This window comes from Sinocyclocheilus grahami, unplaced genomic scaffold, assembly GCF_001515645.1.
Source record: "Sinocyclocheilus grahami isolate Dianchi unplaced genomic scaffold, SAMN03320097.WGS_v1.1 scaffold1174.1, whole genome shotgun sequence".
Classification (NCBI taxonomy): Eukaryota; Metazoa; Chordata; class Actinopteri; order Cypriniformes; family Cyprinidae; genus Sinocyclocheilus; species Sinocyclocheilus grahami.
This window is the reverse complement of record NW_015506353.1, coordinates 280,943-300,966: the sequence shown is the minus strand read 5'-3', so window position 1 is coordinate 300,966 and position 20,024 is coordinate 280,943. Positions and strand designations below refer to the sequence as shown.

The 20,024-nt window shown below is 41.0% G+C and overlaps 1 protein-coding gene across 1 annotated transcript; it reads right to left on the bottom strand.

Moving 5' to 3' along the window:
- Positions 1-1,664: 1,664 nt before the first annotated feature.
- Positions 1,665-18,027, bottom strand: mcm7 (minichromosome maintenance complex component 7). Its single transcript, XM_016253312.1, has 15 exons — positions 18,013-18,027; positions 15,407-15,508; positions 15,171-15,335; positions 14,747-14,871; positions 9,260-9,440; positions 9,032-9,169; positions 8,803-8,952; positions 7,765-7,879; positions 7,562-7,693; positions 6,738-6,821; positions 6,455-6,666; positions 5,205-5,470; positions 4,142-4,310; positions 2,096-2,205; positions 1,665-2,021 (listed from the first exon to the last, which is right to left on the bottom strand). The coding sequence occupies exons 1-15, from the start codon at positions 18,025-18,027 to the stop codon at positions 1,814-1,816; spliced, it is 2,172 nt and encodes a 723-aa protein (XP_016108798.1). The 3' UTR covers positions 1,665-1,813.
- Positions 18,028-20,024: the final 1,997 nt, after the last annotated feature.

Below are 20,024 nucleotides of genomic sequence, written 5' to 3'. Positions count from 1 at the left end.
CGAGATCTTCTAGCAGCTGATCGACGTCTCCTTTGTGCAGATATTACAAATATTGCAAACGCTGAGGAAAACTGTACTAGGTAGGGTTGTGGAGTTACTGATAACATACAAGCTCAGGGAAAGATGGTTGTATCTTTAACAATGAACATCATAATGACAAACAGCAGAAAACATAAATGGGTTTGCATACACCATAGTATGAGATTATATACACAGAAAAAGAGGCACAATGACAAGGTTAGATATCTTTGAATAATCATAATATTGCATTTGTTGTTTATAAACCGGAGGGATGAAACGGAGTTAAATTCAACAAGAAAAAGAGGAAAACAAAAGGAGATTTAAGCCGGTTTTGCTTGTGGGTTAAAGATTTTGCACATAAAATAAAGTAACAACATATTCAAGAGATAACGATTTTGGGGTTTCGTAAGGAAAAATAATATATTTAAGGATTAAATTGTGGGTCATTTTAGTATACAAAATTCAAATCAACCCAAAATGTATTGGTATACTACAATCACAATAAAAGGGCAGCTGTTTCTTCAACAAGACCACAAAATGAGCAAATTTCATAAACATGAAAATATTTACAGAGAGATCAATTAAACCTGCTGTTCATATATTTTAAGTTGTAGCGCTTGTAACGTCGTAGATCACATGATAACGTCAACATGGCGGATGAAGTCCGGATCCTCAATGAGATTTGGCTGTAGAGTACCTACTCTTTTAGCGCTCGTTAAGTACTTATGGAAATTAAGTACCTACTCATTGAGTATGCCATTTCGGACGCAGCTAATGTCTTTATGAATGGGTAATCATGAATCACTGACTCACTAGATTAGTTCAAAAACACACTTTCATTCATGAATTAAACACTGCGGTGTTTGCTTTTAGATACGCAGCGGCTGAGCGGTTACTTTATTTGGAACGATTTTCATTGATGAAATGGTTCAGTAAACAAGTACTGCCTTTTTTGCTCCATTGTATTAAATCAATATCATATTTGCAAACTCCTGTAATAATTATTAAAAGCAGTCACTCTCCTTATCGCGATCTGTGGGCGCACAGAAAATTATTTCTCACGACTCAAAAGCAGGTGCAAATGATACCGTCCTCCGTCATCGTGTTATAAGCGCGGAACCTGCGGGAATGGGAATTATTAATAGCCGCAATCCCGCGCCGAGTCCTGCTCTGTGTTCTCTGCTAATAACCAGACTGTGAATGATGTGAGCGGCATTATGTCGTCAGTGAGAAGCTGCAGCCGTGGCGGGGAGGATTTTTGGTGCCAGCAGAACAATGCGCTACATGTTTCTTCTCCACTCATTTTTTCCAATTGAAGGAAATCCGTCGTAGCGACGGAAAAACTTTCATCCCTGCGATTGGATTCGACTGAAAGAAAAAAAAGTCATATACAGCTAGAATGGCTTGAGGGTGAGCAAATCATGGGGTAATCTTTATTTTTCGGTGAACTATCCCATATATTCTGACACACATGGATGTCTCTGGGCTCAGCCCCGGGTATCCACTCGCTCTAGAACTGCCCCTGATGTATTGCTCATTGATAATGTCATTAAACTAATTGGACCTGATTGTAAAGTGTTACCAATGTGTCAGCATTTCATTAAAATCCTGCCGGAATGTCCATAAATCAAGTCAAAGCAAAGTTTTATCTATTTACAGGATTTATTTCAGGGATTTAACAGATTTAAAAGCAAAACAAATGAAACTTGCTCCCTCCTCATCACAACACCATCAGCCGGAAAGGTTCAAAAGCATGGGATCATGTGCAGTCTGTGTTTGGTGTGCCGTTCATTCACACAAACGTGACGCGTGACCGCGCCTGGTTGATCTGCCACACGTTCAGCTCCTCATACTCGTCCAGAGCAGCCTGGAACTGCACAGGAGTGAACCCACGAGACACGCAGCGCTGCTCGGCCTCGGCCACACGAACAGACCTCAACGCACCTTCACCGGCCAGCTCCCGCAGCAGAGAGAAGATCACGTCAGCGGGACGCTGTGACCTGCAGACAGACAGAGAGTGAGCCGCGGGCACGCTGCAGTCAGCAGTCAGTAGTGTGTGTGTGTGTGTGTGTACCTGGTGTTGTTGGTCTTGTCGGCCTGCAGCGAGTCTTTGCTCATCTCCATCAGTCGCATGGCCTCATTAACATCCTCCTTCTCTACAACATCCACCATCCGCAGACGAGCCTGAACACACACACACACACACCTGAAGTCACATCCTCAGCTATCAAGTGTGTGAATGTCACCACATTCCGCAAATACAAATGATTTTTCCAAAGTCAAGTGTACTTCAGGCAAATGGATGAGTTGTGCCGGCACTGTCAGACCGAGACAAGTGCAATGCCTTGTGGGAAAGCCAGCAACTGCCCAAGTCTCCGCCTCTCAACACCAGCTAGTCTCTGCAACATGCGTCTGAGCGCTGCAGCGTGTCGCGTGCGGTCAGTTTTGCATGGGTTTGCACAGCGGCGTGACCCGAGGCTGACTGCCCACCCCGCAAAGCTGACCGTCATGCGACAAACATGGATCTCTGCATGTCAGCTGACGGACCGAACCTGTGCCAGCGGCGGCGTGTGTCGTGAAGTGCTGCTTCTACAGTAGAGATGAACACAGCTACCTGCACAAACAGCACTTTTAACGCCCGGCGCCCACATCAGACCAGCTCCAGAGATCCAAGTCCTGCTGATGATAACAGTAATGTTCTGCTGCAGGGGTGTGAGTGAGAGTGAGAGAGAGTGTGTGTGTGTGAGCAAGTGTGTGTGTGTGTGTGAGCAAGTGTGTGTGTGTGTGAGCGAGTGTGTGTGTGTGTGTGTGTGAGCGAGTGTGTGTGTGTGTGTGAGCAAGTGTGTGTGTGTGTGAGCAAGTGTGTGTGTGTGAGCAAGTGTGTGTGTGTGAGCAAGTGTGTGTGTGTGAGCAAGTGTGTGTGTGTGAGCAAGTGTGTGTGAGCGTGCGTGAGTGCGCGAGCGAGCGAGAGTGCGCGAGCGAGCGAGTTAGGGGTGTGCGATATATATCGTCTGCGATAATATCGTAATTGTTGTTTTAACAATGTGCAATTTGACATTGAATATTTAGCAAAAACCAAACTAAACACCTCTACAGAGCACACGCATGCATCACGTGAAGTCTAGACTAGTGCGCGTGCGCATTTAGAGTGTTTTCTTTCACTGCATGATTCAGGCTATTATAATGCATTTAGAATGATCACAAATTCAAGACATGGCAGAAAATTTATATATTTATACCACTTCATATAGTTATTAAATTTCACACGAAGAGTGCCGGTTTCTCCAAAAATGACCGTGATTACAAATGTGACGTTGAATTCAATAAACAATAAGTTAATTAGGAGACTTACGTTTTAGACGCCATATTGCTTGTTTTTGCTCTATTTCACCAACAAAAATCATCCCGAATACAGCCACAGCGCTGTTCTGCGTCTCTGAGCAACATGACGGTGTTTCGTTCCTGAATGAATCACTCGTTTAAATGATTCGGTTCAATCGCAATGACTCACTTATTAACAGTGATTTGCTGCCACCTGCTGGCGGCTTTAATTTCACATTTCGGCTTTTTCTTTTTTTTTGATTTTCTTCATGTTTTAAATAATTTCAAATATCAGTATTTAACGTTTTATGTTTAATATATCAAAACATTATTTATGCATTTGTAATTGCAGGTTAAAAGCATTCGTGTCTTGCATTAAACAAAGTACATGTGTGTAAATGCATCTAAATGCAGCTTCAGATGCAGCTTCTGTGTTGATTTAATTTGCTCGGTAACAGCCCAAATGTCTTATTATTCTAATTCCCTGAGTAAATGTAAGAATTTGACTCAAAAGATAATGGACACTTTTAGAAAAAAAATGGCTTTATGAAAAGGTAAAAGTGCCCATAAAATGCAAAAATCAGTTTAAACTTATTGTAAAATATGAATTTCTATCAGTATGAACTGACCACCACACAGAATATGAAGAATATTAAAAACATTAGGAGTCAGCTGTCTTCGGCAGTCCTTAAGGTATCAGCACAATAACACACTCAGTATGTGAGTGTGTGAGAGTATGTGAGTGTGTGAGAGTATGAGTATATGAGTATGTGTGATTGTGAGTGAGTATGAGTCTCACCAGAGCAGTGGAGAGGCGCAGGATGGACAGCAGCGTTCGGGCCGAGGTGAACGTCGTGTCCTTACTGACTCGTGCCTCTTTTCTCATCTCTACATATGCGGCTGTGATGTAATCCGACAGAGCCTCAGGAACCACCGGCTGCTTCTGCTTACACTTACTGATGTAACGCCTGACAGAACCACAGACAGATGAATGAACATCAGGTGATCCAATCGGGTTCAACAACATCTGCAGTGTAAACTATCACTGATCATGCTGCACAGACAGACACTATTACAGCACAACAAAACTTTATAGCTCAAATTGAATGTGTTCCATAATTGAAATTTGCATCAACAATGATATTATCCTTTTAATTACTTTATTCCTTCACTGTTGTCCAGGATCTTTAACATTAATAGTTTGTGATTTCTCTGAATGCAGTGAAACAGCTGTTTTCAGTGCTGAACACTTAAATACTGACACATGCTTTATAATGTGGGCAAAAGAAAGGTCAAACAACAGAAAAAGAAAAACTAAAGCACAATCTAAGAGTTCACAGGAAAGAGACACATCCTGTCAACAGATGATTTTCTGTAAATCACAGGTCGAGTCAGGGTTGGGCCGATAGACGATGACAGACATCACAATGTTGAGCCGGCATCGAATTGAATTACATTCAAAACAGCTCAATGAACAATTTAAACAGTAAATATTTTATTGTGCAAAAAAAAAAGCCAAATGAATTATAGGCTAGATGTTTTACACAAGCTAAACAAAGCGTACAAAAACAGCAACAAAATGAGAAAATTTGACTAATAAATATATTACAATACAATTAAAATAGCCTAATAATAATTCAATTTAATATTTTAATCATCTGACGTCCGCATCGCTCTTAGGCACAGGTATACTTCACTTTCTGCACTCCGTTCCGTCTCGCTCTCAGCTGCCCTGAGTGCCGACAGACGAGCTTGAGACATGCGCTAACACCCCCCCACGCCCCGTCAACACCACATGATAACACCAGGTGTGAACAGCTGTGGCCTCAGACATGCTAGCGTAATGCGGTTAGCGTGTTTACCTCATGAGCTGCATGTGGATGGGGCTGAAGTGTGTCGGCGGCTGCTTGCAGTGCTGGTGCACGTATGTGATGTGCTGAGCCAGACGCAGGTCGTTGTCTGCATCGGGTTTGTCCTGAATGAGCCACAGCAGGTCGAAGCGCGACAGCAGCGCCGCCGGCAGCTGGATGTTCTGCTCGAGGGTTTTGCGAGGGTTGTAGCGGCCGTACGCCGGGTTCGCCGCCGCCAGGATCGAGCAGCGTGCATTCAGAGACGTCATGATGCCGGCCTGAGACAAAAACCACACAAACACGTGATGATGGGGTCAAAGGTTGCTAGGGTTGGGTATCGAATTCGGTACTTTTAAGGCTACCGACCGAATTGCGTCGGTACTACAGAGTACCGATTCACATTAAATCAATCAGTGCCAGATTTCGGTAGCTGAGAACGCATCTGGGCGCATACGCTACAGAGAGAGAAAGAGAGATCCTGTGACGTGAGGTCACCCCTGCAACTCGTTCAGACAACACACAGGGCAAGCCGAAATGTTCTGAAGTGTGGTTACATTTCTAAAGCCATACGGTTTCTGAGAAAACACGGACAGGATCACGGAGTCCATTCATAAAAACTTAATTTACTCTATAGCACGGAATGCCACAGAATTAGTCAATTTTGAATGAATCAAACGCGGTTTTGTTTACTACAGAAATACTGAAGCACGCATGACGCTCGCGGTGATTTTCAGCCTCAGCGTCTCACTATGTGACGGCATGAACAAAGACTTAATCTCCAGAGCTGCTGTGAGAGTCACTTCACGAGAATTTGACCGTTTCATGAGAAAACTAGCATCATCATACTGTATACACGCAGAAACTTCATGGCAACCTGTCAAAATAAAAGTGCGGTTTAACATGTAACAGAAATATATTACTCTTGTACAATAGGTCTTTGAATATTCAATTTTCTATCAAATTTAAATAAAACAATTAAACGATAAAAAAATAAACATTACAACCAGATTAATCAATTGTAGAAAAAAAAATGCAGTGAAAGAAAAAGAAAAAGTTTGTAGGGCCCTGTTGTTCAAAATGTTGAAATTGAGACTTTTGGACTTATTTTTTCACTGAAATAAATGTTTTTGTAATTACACGGAGTAAAGTACCGGAAAAAGTTACCGTTGGGTACCGGCACCGGAATTCAGGTACCGTACCGGTTAAAATGTGAGCGATACCCAACCCTAGAGGTCGCCCAGCCCGAGCGGATTGCACTGTACCTTGGCGATGGAGATGGTCTGCTGCTCCATGACCTCATGAATGGCCGTGCGGTCGGCGTCGGCCATCTTATCGAACTCGTCGATGCAGCACACACCCAGATCAGCCAGCACCAGAGCGCCGCCCTCCAGCGTCATCTCACCCGTGACCGGGTCACGCATCACCGCCGCCGTCAGCCCCACACCGGACGAGCCGCGGCCTGTCGTGTACTGACCTGCAACAGAGCGCCAGAGTTAGCCGCGGGACGCTAGCGGACGGAGGAGCGATGCTGCGGGCCACACTCACTGCGAGGAGCGAGACGGTCAATGTAGGACAGCAGCTGAGACTTGGCCACACCCGGATCTCCCATCAGACAGATGTTAATGTTCCCTACAAACACAGACGCATTGTCAAACAGCGCTTCATACAACAGACTGTCACAACAGCTTCACATTAATAACAAACATCAGACAAATCCTAATTCTGCTGTACAGCAATAATTCCCCCTAGTACAGTGTTGATTCAATGCAGCTCAATATCAGTGTCAAAGTTATTATCGAGTCCGATGTATTTGTAAAGCTCTTAAAAAAAACAAGCTGCTTTACAGAAAATCATACTGTCATATTTATAATGCTGTAGTGCTTTAATATAGAGTAAGTTGAGGATTGGGCGATATGATGATATATATATATATATATTGATCTTCCGGATTCAGATGTAACTGTTGTATTTATGGTGTTTTCTGGCACACATATCAGTGCTGCAGTGACTCAAACACACAACTGAGATTTAAATGCTGCTCGGTTTTGTTCAAAGCGAATGCAAGTGATTCTCAAACAGTATGAATGATAATAGTAATGTTATTGTTGTTAGAGGTGAAATCTGATGTTCGGACTTAGAATTAGGAATTACATAATGGCCAGTTTTGCTACAAGACAGAAACAACTCTCAAAAAGCGTCAATGAATATACACTCAATTATCTTAAGAGAAAAATAACTGGTTATCAAAGAGTCTGATGTGAGTTTAATAATTTCATAATGTTATCAGTCATTTAAGTGTTAACGTTGAGCTGAATTGAGTTAGTTTTCTTCTCATGCAGCATCAGCAGCAGCAGACAGACGCGTCTCACCCCTGATCTTCATCCCACGCGGCGCCTGCTCCACTCCACCCACCAGCAGCAGCAGCAGCGCCTTCTTCACGTCCTCATGGCCGTAAATCTCCGGTGCGATCGATCCCGCCAGCTTCTCGTAGAAATCCTCCTCTACACACACACACGTGAGTCCAGAGACACGTCACAACCCTTATAAACCCCACACAGACACGACGTGTTACCCGTGATCTGACGCAGCTCTTCATCACTCAGCTCTTCAGTTCCCAGCTCATCATCCTCAGTCTTATTCATCAGAGTGATGCAGTGACACTCCAGATACGTCTCTGACAGCAGACCCTGACACACACACACACACATCAATAACCCTACACACACACACACACACCAGACATATCTGAACACAGTAAAACACAGAGCTCGAGGTCATGTGACCATACGTTTAGATAGTCTTATGCTGCATCCCAATTCGCTTACTCATACTACACCCTTAAAAGACATCCTCTTTTTGTGATGAAAAAGTGCACACTTTTGAGTGTGTAGTAGAAGAGCAGGCAAGCTTTGGGACAAACTATCACATGATACAACTGTGTCTTTAACATACCCTCTGTCGCATAATTACACGCACACTGTCACTGTAAACTGACCCGTCAATCATCTCGTCACAGTTAACATCCACATTTCATTTCATTTAACTTCCTACAATATCAGAGAGAGAAGTCGCACGTTGATCTGCCAGCCGCGGGTCTTTTATGCGGAGAACTCTGCTCAGATTTTTTTGTATAATGATGCATTTATAAGTTAATAGCCAAACTGATCTTTATTAAAAGTTCACATTGTTGTTGCAGATGAAATATAAAACAGATAACATTAAATATATATATTTTTTACCAGCTTAAAATGTTGATGATTAATAACTCAAGCCCCTTTATCTAAACCTCTCTACTCAATCGTCAGTCGCGCACATCCGCCATGTTTGTAGTTTTTTTTTAACGCTTTTTATTCATGTTTGTAGCTCTGAACTGAATCCTTCACAGCGCAATGGATTGTGGGTAATATTAGCCATTAGAGTGCACAGAGTGTTTTGGCGTACTCTTCAACATACTATGCTTTGGGACACACTTACTCTAATCTCACATAACATTTAGGATGGATAGTATGAACATTGGGACACAGCAATACAAATGTAGAGGGGGACTTTTTCTGCCCACTGTGTGTTGATAGGATGTTGAGATGTGTGTGACGTCTGTAAAGCGTGTCACCTGTACAGCCTGTCTGAATCCGGAGCGCAGCAGAGGAAGGAATATTCCAGAAACAGCCACGTGATCTCCAGGCTGCGCCACACGCGTGTTCTCTCCGCGGGCGTAAATGGTCATGCTGCGGGGGATGTTTCCCACCGGCACCTGATCGCTCTGAGCACACACACACAACACAATCAACACTCTGCATGATCTACTCAGCCAGACAGACGTGACGCTCTCACACACTCACATGCTCCTGAATGCGCAGCTCCTGGAACTTGATGAACTTTGACCCGCGTGTCTGCAGGTACAGCCGTCCTCCAGACTTGTTGGTGACGCACTCCTGACTGGGACACATGATGAGCGGCGTGAAGCTCGGAGAGGCGATCTGAGCAGCGGCAAGAACAGGACTCGTGTTAGCACACACACACACACACACGAGTGCTTAAAGACACGCATGCACTAATGAGCTGCGCACCGGCTGGTAGGTCTCGGCTCCGCACTGATCGCACGTGTACGTGGCCACAGTCATCATGGGTTTGACCTCCGTGGCTCTGGTGACGATTCCCCTGACGGTCACCAGCTGACCGATGCCGTCAGCCTTCACGTCACGCACCACCTTGGGCTTCAGCGTGGACGGAGGACGGAAATAAACCTCACTGAGAAACACACGATTCATGCAATTATAAACCAGTGAGTACAGCATGACAAACACGATAACATCTGCCACACACTGAACTCACCTGGACACCAGTCTGTGTGTGTGTGTGTGTGTGTGTGTGTGAGTGAGACAATATCAATTACTCAGTCATAACCCATTCTCATTTTTGATGATCAATCTCAAGACTTCACAAAGCATTAGCTGTAGCGCGCCTGTCATCTGATAATCAGTTTGTTTTGCGTTTTGTTACTAATACATGCACTATTTTATGTATTATATTCTGACTGATGTCTTAATGATTTAAGGAGACATACATTAAATAATGAAAGTTTGTATGCCACCGTTTAAATGTTTATTTCCAGACATCCAGCAAGATTTAATGTTAAATATTTTTTTTATAGGTTAATAATCAGGGTCTGCACTCAGTTTGTGATATTCCTGTTATACAGTATTTTAGAGTAAATAGTAGGGATGCAACCAGGGTTTGAAATTAACACCCGCCAAATGCGGGTAAAAATCAGCTGTGGCGGGTAACGCTGTCAAATCACTAGCCAATTTGGCGGGTTACTTTTCGTAAATTATGTTCACTCATTCATTTCTTTGGGAAGTTCATACAGGCCAAATCTGCGCAGGTTTAGTGCAAATACTGAACTCGTGAGACATCATGACATTATCGAGTATACTGCAAACACTAAACAAAACACACCTACAGAGGCATGCATACGCGACGTGATGAAGTCTGGTTAGAGTAGACCAACACTGGCTTTAGTGCGCGTGCGCATTTAGAGTGCACTCTTTCACTGCATGATTCAGTCTATTAATATGCATTAACAATGATCACATACTTCAAGATAAGGAGGCATTCTTTGGGAAGTTCATACAGGCCAAATCTGCGCAGGTTTAGTGCAAATACTGAACTCGTGAGACATCATGACATTATCGAGTATACTGCAAACACTAAACAAAACACACCTACAGAGGCATGCATACGCGACGTGATGAAGTCTGGTTAGAGTAGACCAACACTGGCTTTAGTGCGCGTGCGCATTTAGAGCGGTTCTTTCACTGCATTATTCAGTCTATTAATGTGCATTAAGAATGATCACATAATTCAAGGTAAGGGGGCAGAAAATGTATATATTTATATCAATTCATATATTTAATCATTATCACACGAAGAGTGCCGTTTTTTCTTTTAAAAAATCAGCATGGTTACAAATGTGATATTGATTTTATACAACAGTTCAATAAACAATAAGTTAAAATCAAGAGACTTACGTTTTAGACACCATATTGGCTGTTTTTGTGCTATTTCTGCACCATTTCACCTACAAAAATAATTCCAAACACAGACACAGCACTGTTGTGCGTCTCTGAGCAACATGACATTGTTTTGTTTCTGAATGAATCAACCGTGTAAATGATTCGGTTCAATCGCAATGACTCACGTAACGGTAACTTGCTGCCACCTAAATACAGCCCAAATTTATTATTATAATTGACTGATTAAATGTAAGAATTTGACTCAAAAGATGTACAATTTTAGAAAAAAATGGCTTTATAAAAAGGTAAAAATACCCATAAAAGGTCAAAATAAATGTAAACTAATGTAAATGTAAATCACTGCTGTGTACTGACCACACAGAATATGAAGAATATCAAACTTTAGGAGTCAGCTGTCCACTGTAGTCCTTAAGATATCAGCACAATAACACACTCAGCAAAATAGTCTAATTATCTTTATCGATAAAATCCCAGAAAATATTGTGATATTATTTGTTATTAAACGATATGATTTGCAACGGTCGCTTTGTCACGCCCAGTGTAGACGGGCTCAAACTGTTGGTTTATGTCTTTTTTTTTTTTTTGGCTAGTAAAAGTTATGATTGGGCGGTAACTTAAAAATTGAGTAGCCAAATTGGCTGGTGAGTGAAAAAGTTAATTTCAATCCCTGGATGCAACAAATAAATACCTCAGTTTTTTCATTTTTTTACCACAGCTTTTGGTTTAGTTCTCTTTTTGCTATTTTGAAATGTTATTTAAAGGGGTCATATGATGCGATTTAAATTGTTCCTTTCTATTTGGAGTGTTGCAAGCTCTTGGTGCATAAAGAAGATCTGTAAAGTTGCAAAGACCAAAGTCTCAAATCCAAAGAGAGATTCTTTATAAAAGTTAAGAGTCAGCCACACCTACCTAAAACGGCTCGTTCTGACACGCCCCCACATCTACATCACTATGTGGGAAGATTTGCATAACGCCGCCCAAATGTTCACGCAAAGAAAGAAGGTGTAACTTTTATTCTCGCTGTAGTTTTGTTGACGCTGCCGCCATGTCGTTAAGATGCTGTGCTTCGTTGTGAAAGCGAAACTACTTTGTTCTTCCAAAAGAGGACAGGACTAGAAATCAGTGGTTAAGTTGTATTTACAACACTGTTCCAGAACACTTCAACCCAAATATTCAGATGTGTGCAGTGCATTTTATGGAGGACTGTCTCCTGATCCTGGGAGAGTAGCGTTAGACTAAAATGCCGGCAGTTCTGACTCACATAAGTACGTTTTTATATTTAAAGGATTTGCCACTGATGATTCAAACGTGAGTTTTGAGCAGTGTAGAGTAGCGCTTGCTGTTTGTCATTTCTCCGATCACAAATGCAGACAGAGTTTTATGTTTACGCGGTGCGATGCAATGCAACGCAACGCGTAAAAAGACAGTACAAGTCATTATAATCAGTAATTATGTCCCACTGGATGCAACAAATGCCTGGTTTATAATGGGTTTTAATGTGTTTGTCTCGTCGCTCCGGCCGGACAGGGCATCATCACAGTATGGTGAGGAGCGTAACATTTCCGTCACACGCTTGAGGTATTCGGCCAATCACAACGCACTGGATAGCTGCCCAATCACAGCACACCTCGCTTTTCAGACCAATGAGCTTTGTAAAAATCTACGTGTTTCAGAAAGGCGGGGCATAGAGGAGAAACAATAATGTACAGTATGTGGAAAATAATGTGTTTTTTTAACTTTAAACCGCATAAACATTTCATTACACCAAATACACAAAATAATGTTCTTTTTAGCAGCATCATATGACCCCTTTAAAAAAAAAAAAAAAAAAAAAAAAAGTAGTATTTTTTTTAGATTGGCCATTATTTAGTAGGGGTGTGACGAGATCTCGTGGCACAAGATCTCGTGAGAACGTGACTATATCCTCGCAAGACCTTTCAGATATATATGCATTACACTGGCTCGTTCACCAATGGTGGCATGTAAGATATTTTGTGTTCACATCAGGCAAGTGGCTGCATGAATAGCGGGAAAATTACGCAGTGTAGTCTTTATCCAGTCATAAAAACAGAAATCACAGTTTAACGCTGAATGTCATGGAATTTGTCAAATGTTGAATGAATTAATCAAAAGTAGGTCATTACACTTAAATCAAATCATGATATGGACTAGCATCTGTAAATATTAAGCCACAAAATTGGATTTAAATATGAATCCTGCATGTTCTGCGTGTGTCTGTTAATGAATGGCGCAGACGTGCGGTTTAATTTACTACACACACACTCGCGGTGACTTCAGCGTCTGCCGTCTCACTAAACGAGGACGTAAACACATGAACAACATCTCCAGAACTGCGTTTGATTTGAGTAAAACTAGCGTCATATCTCATACACAGAACTGTAAAGGTATTCACGGCAACCCGTCAAAATAAAAGTCCGGTTTGATTTGAAGACATTGTGCCTATAACTATTTTTCAGTAGAATGTACATAGCCTACTACTACTACTAAAAATTAAACAAACATTATTTTTTAAGGAATAATTACAAAAAATTTCTTCAATGTTTTAATTTTAATAGTAAATCTCCTGTTTGCAAAAAAATTGTTTGCTTAATCTTCAATAATTAAAAGATAAATGATAAATTAAATTAATGTTTTATGCCTTCATTTGATAACCAGAAAAATGTAAATAAAAATAAATAAATCACAAGGCTACTTTAAGAAAAACAAAATGAATAAATTAAGTTGTTTTATGCATTCAAATAATTAGACATGGTGACAATTAGAATTTGGTAACCATAAAAAATATAAATAATATGGTGAGAAAAAATAAAACATTTCATAGGGCCCTAAACATAACAAACATTAGATTTTAATTAATTAGACATGCTTTTTAAATTAATAAAATGTTATTTAACTATTAAAAAGGAGTTGAGAAAAATTCAAACGGAATTTAGGAACCCATTTAGGCCCTAACTATCCCTCAGCCTTGCCGCACCCCTCAGTTTGGAAACCACTGCTTTATTCTTTAAAATGGATACATTAATCGTGTTTATTATACATGTTTTTATTAAAGTGGAAATCAGTTTACTAAATGTAAACTTGACTGACTGCTTCACTTCCACTTTAAAGGGATATTTGTGTTATTTATTTATACTATTTATAATATTTGTGTAATTACTTGCCTGTCAGTTGAGTTTGTGGCAAAACATTTAGCAGTGTTTACATGTTTATTACTGCATAAAATTTATTAAAATAGATGTTTAATTTCATAAAGTACAAGTTGATTTCAAAATGCACCTACATTTTTTTAATTGTGTTTTTCAGTTGAATAAAATACTATTTTTCCCTATATATTTCATCATTGAGGAATTCTTTAAAAAAAGTCAAATCTTGTCTCGTCCTCGTGAACCCAGTCTCGTGTCTCGTCTCGTGGGATAAGTGTCTCATCACACCCCTACCAATTACAGACAAAAAGTACCTAAACAATGCCAGCAAGGATGCAAGCTTTTATGAAAGGCATAAGGCCATTGTTATGTGAATAAGTACTATATTTGTTTGTTTCAATTTGTTATTTGCCCAATAAATGACAATAACTTTTTTAGGTTTAAACAATTTTTTGACAGATTCCTAAAATATGCGTTTTCTCTTTATGACAGGTGGTCTAATAAATTGTGAAGCACTGTATGATTTCATAGCATTCATTTGGCACGTTTGTTTGAAGGACATTGGGCAGAATGTGGTATAGTGTGTTTTTTTGGTCAGTAAAATAAATGTTTAAAAAATTCGATGTTTAAAAAATTTTTATCCGATTAATTGAAAAAAAAATCAGCCAACTAATTGAGTAACAAAATAAGCGTTAGTTGCAGCCCTTCTGTAATATATTCTGTATTATTATACAGTGTATTGTTTACTGCATTGAGAGGTTTTTTACTTAAAAACTGGCATATCACCTAATACATATCCAAATGAATCAAAATGAAAACCGAATCGAGCCAGCCCCAGTATGTGTGTGTCACTCACAATCTGCGCATGAGTTCAGACGGATACTGGTTCCGGGGGTCATGCGTGTCTGCGGGGTCACGACCTCTGGTCTCCATCATCAGCCGGTGCTCGATATAAACGTCCAAGGCATCCTTCGCCACAACCTACAAAACACACACACAAATATATCGATCAGCGGGCAATATTACTGATACACAGAATCTCAGCTGTGTGAGTGTTTATATCCTGAATGTACGCAAATTACGTTGCTCATTCTTATATCCACTTATATATCCAGCTATATATGAAGACCTGTGTGATAATGGTTTACATTTTTTAACAATCACAAAGCTGTGATTTGTTATGTAGCATATATCATTCTGTGAGTGAACATGGATACAGCTGGATGTTATTTTTGTTTCGTTTTCGGACAGTGGTACAGATCTATAATGTCAGCGGTCACCTCTCGCTCTCGGTACTCTGGCAGCAGCTCGTGAACCGCATCCGCAAACAGTCCGGCGTAACGCTTGCTGTTCTCACACATGCTTTCCACCAGCTCAGGGTCTTCCTCCGCCACATCATCCAGATCCAGCACCAGCGCCACCTGCTCGCGGTGCGCCAGGGACACCTGAAACACACACACAGGTGAGCGGGAGTCCGGCTCGAAGCTGCAGGAACGGAGCAGGCTGCAGATCTCACCAGCTGAGCGCCGTATTTGAACACCTTCTTCCCGGAGTCATCCTCGCTGTAGAACTCCTGCAGGAAGCGCTTGCACTTCTCTGGAACACAGCAGAAAAACCACTATCACACACAGATCTGACGACAGCACGGCTGTGTAAAGCCCCGTTCACACCACAAGCGACTTTTTCGCTGCTTGTCGCTTGCGGCTGGCAATCAGAGCAGGGAGCGGAGTGGTAATAGTTCCTTAAGAGTGCCTTTCTGAAGATTCCGCTCGCTCAATACGCTCAGTGCAGCTTGCTCAACCCAGAATGTCCTTTGGTGATTTGCTTGTTACGAGATCGAGAATCTCTAGAGCTCGAGAATAGTAGAGCAGTTATGGAGTTCAGATATTGTTTCAACGAAGTTGCAAGCCTTATACATAAATGTAAAGTTAAAAAAATCAAAGTTAAGAATGAGCAGGGAGAAGAAACTGAGAGGGAGTGCGGGGAGACTGTTGAAGTTAGTACAGATTCATATTGGAATCTGAAGCGGCACATGGCCAGAAAGCACGAGGACGTGCTACGCAAACATGGTGCAGCAAAAGGTGAGCTAGTTACATACCATAATAAATGAATAAACAGGTAGGCTAAGGTTATATTCGTTTGTACGGAGCCCCGATTGCAGACCAAACGGCTACGAATTTAGAATAGGCTAGTTCTCTTTTATGCTAGGACTATATTATGGCCACAAATTAAGAATTAATTTTTTCGTTTAGTCTAAATTATGGCCACAAATTAAGTATTCATTCTCTTGTTGAGGCTTAGCTGCCACAAATTAATTAGTTCGTTCCCTAGTTTTAGTAGGCCTAAATCGTGGAACGAATTATTATATTTTGTAATTACTCATTAAAATCATTGCTTAAAATTAATAAATAATAATAATAATATTAAAAAAATGATAAAACCTGCTGACGTCGTAGAAACAAATTGTTAATTCGAATTATATTCGGAGCTCTGTAGTTATTAAATAATCTCAGTTAAACTGTAGACCTAAGCTAACACACAGCTGTATATACGCCTAAATACAGAACTACAGAGTACAGAAGATATTATCCTACACTAGTGTTGCTTTCGTCAACGAAAATTATGACTAAATATCGTCGTCAACGAACCTTTATCACGTGACGAAAACGAGACGAGACGCAACGTAAATGCTGGTCATGTGACGATGACTATAATTAAATGTATAATGCAATAATGTTGACAAATAAAAACGAGACAATGTGGTTTACAAAATAAAAACTATGCTAAAATGTCTCTTCATTTTCGTTGACCGAAATGAGACGAAACTAAATGTTATAACGTTATTTCGTCTCGTTATTATTATTATTTTGCAGTATTTCTGTTTCCGGTGTCTCGCTTCAGGGGCTGCATTCATGCTCATCGGAACAGCAGAGTCCACTCAGAAATCCAGCCGACGGGACGCATGGATGTAGTACAGTATTGTTTCTGTCTGCAATAGCCCTGCTGTGCTGTAACATGGTCTGGTATATGAGCAACTCTGGTAACACTGCCCTCTCATTCATTGATCTGCTAACCGTTATGCTCATGTGTCCTCTGATAATAATAGCTTTCTAGGATTAAGCATTATTTGGATAATTGGTAAAAAAAAAAATCTCTTAATAGCCCTACTGTGTGTTAGACCTACCCGAAAAACTAAAAAGCTATTTATTTCATTTGTCGGCCTATCGTGATTTTTAAAATTTGTGCTATCATTAGTAATTTCTTTATTTGTTCTTATTTTATTATTAACTGCTTAGCCTCCTTGTCAGTTTTTATTCAATTCAACATTTTAAATCAAGCTATCTCGTGCTACTGCAACAAAATTACCCAGCTGTAAAATCAAAAATACACTGAGTGAGCAAAACTTTGTTTAATTACCATTATAACTAGCTATCTCACAATGTTTACATATGTATAAAAGCCTACATTCTTCTTTCCTATTGGCTGTCGCTCCCGAAAGTCGCTCTTCATTTGCATAAAGTTGAAGGATTCTGAACTTTGTCGCGTCGCTGGACACGCCCCATCCGGTCGCCAACGGCCGCCGGAAATCGCCAGCTCTACATTGAAATGAATGGGATTATGTAGCTGTCGGTGTGTGTGTGTGTGTGTGTCGCCGACGGGGTGTGTGTGTGTGTGTGTGTGTCGCCGACGGGGGCTGTTTATGACGTCTTGGCAAGAGCGGCGACCAGCTCATAACTCCCGCCACGAGCGCAGCGCATCTAATCACAAGATAAACAAACATCTGAAAGCCAGGAGAAAAGAACCCGATTATATGGGATTCCCGCCTCGGATCTGACATTAATGACACGCCGCTCATTTACACACTAGATGTGCTGCATACTGTATTGTGTATTGCGTAATATACAGTATATTGTGCTCTATATTGTCTGCTGACAATTTATCAATCTGTGTTTAGCAACAAGGTGTTGGATCATGAAAAACACACCTGCACTCTGGCTTTAAGTGTAAACGCAATGTTGCGCTAAATCTACAATCTTCCAGGAAAATAAAACACGTATGAGAAAGAGAAATAAATGTAAGTTATTTATTTAAACAAAGATCAGGTTCAACACTTCAACCAACATCATTTTGAACCATCATGAACACAAACCGGTTATTTCTTGTGCTTTTCTCCTTCAGCTCAGCATTAAAGACAACTGAAGGCTTCGCTCCTGCATGCGTTTCATTATGCCTGAGTTTGACCCTTCATTCTGATGCAGTGTTGCCTGTTACTATGATTTTTTAAAACATTGCTCTGCACACATGAATACCGTGAAACGGCAGAAGTGCAGATGAACACTCACGTGCTGAGATGAGACTGGATGCTCTGAGAGAACGGACTCTGCTGTGAATCACACTCTTCCTCAGGACAGACCTGCAGACAGACGTCAAAGAGTGTGTGTGTGTGTGTGTGTGTGTGTGTGTGTGTGTGTTCACTGCTGCTCGCTGAGTTGAACTCAGTTTCCTCTTGGCGGTTTTTATCTGGAACTCAAAGTCACTTCCGGTCGGATACGTCCTTGTGACATCATCAGCACAAAAGCACTCTGATGTGTGCGGTCACTGGGTTTACCTGTGCGCCTCGGACTCATCCATGCTGCTCTCCAGATCAACACAAACACAAATCAGTTGTTGATCAGCGGCTCAGTGTTGTTCACATCAATCAATCAGCAGACAGACTCCGCACTGAAGACACCGGCAGATTCACCATAAACTGTGAATGGCTTCTACACAGAAAGAGGGCAAAGAGCGCTGCTTTGTTTGTGTGAAGTGTGTATGGATGACAAACCTCTCCCTTGACTTTTGCATCAAAATATTTTTTTTTCTTTTTGTTTCCTTGTGTAAAAGGCATAATTTTACCACACAACAACAGTTTATTAAATAATTACATTTTGAGTCATTTATTCGAGTTTATATATTGTAATATATTGTTAGTCCCCTTCATCTAGTACACACAGCACTTCTACATCATATTTTCATTTATTTTTAATGACTTTTTCCTATTTCCTTTGTTGTTGTTATTGGCATTATAAATGTTTGAAACTAGTATTTATGTGCAAAATCTTGTATGCCTGTCACATTTTATTGACACAAAATTAGATGCTATAAGTTACTGTTCATAGTCTGATCAGAGGTATTTTGCATTATCAGTCATATATTAACAAGTCTGAAGAGCGACTCACCTCAGAATCAGTAAATGAGCAACTTCGGAAGATTTCCAATAACTTATCACTATCTATCGGAATGCGGAGTGCAGTTTTATTGATCTGTGTGAGTGACAGCGCGAAAAACCCTCACTGGTTACCAGGCAGAGCCCGCGGTGGTCTGAACAATGATTGGCTGTTGACTCGGGTGGTCTGAACAATGATTGGCTGTTGACTCGGGTGGTCTGAACAATGAAGTGAAGTCTGATTGGATGAATCCCGCTTGTTGGTGCGGTCCTGATTTTGTGCATCAATGCTGGCAGTCTCTCAACTTTTCGTATTGTTTCATTACCTACATTAATCTTAACATGGTTCCTGACACAACACATACCCCTACACATGTCACTTTTCGACGTAACCTACGCTCACTCTCACCCTCCATGCTATCTGCTATGGTTTCATCTTCGCTTCCTCCCCCTGAACAGTTATCATCTCTTGATGTTAACCGTGCTACTGATACGTTCTGCTCCACTCTTACGTCTTGTTTAGACACTGTCTGCCCCTTGTCTTCCAGGTCAGCTCGTACCACCTCTTCTGCCCCTTGGCTATCTGATGTTCTCCGTGAGTATCGTTCTAAGCTCAGAGCTGCAGAAAGAGTATGGTGCAAATCACAAAATCCTACTGACCTTAATGTATATCGATCACTCCTCTCTTCATTCTCTGCTAATGCCTCCACTGCTAAAAGAGGACATACTATCACAACAAAATTAACAATTCATCTAACTCTCGTATGCTCTTTAAAAAATGTTCCTCCCTCCTTTGTCCTCCTCCTCCTTCATCAACTCTAACAGCTGACGACTTTGCCACATTCTTCATTAATAAAATTACAAACCTCAGTGCACAATTTGCCACACCACAAACTGTCAAACACATCTTACCAGCAAACATACACTC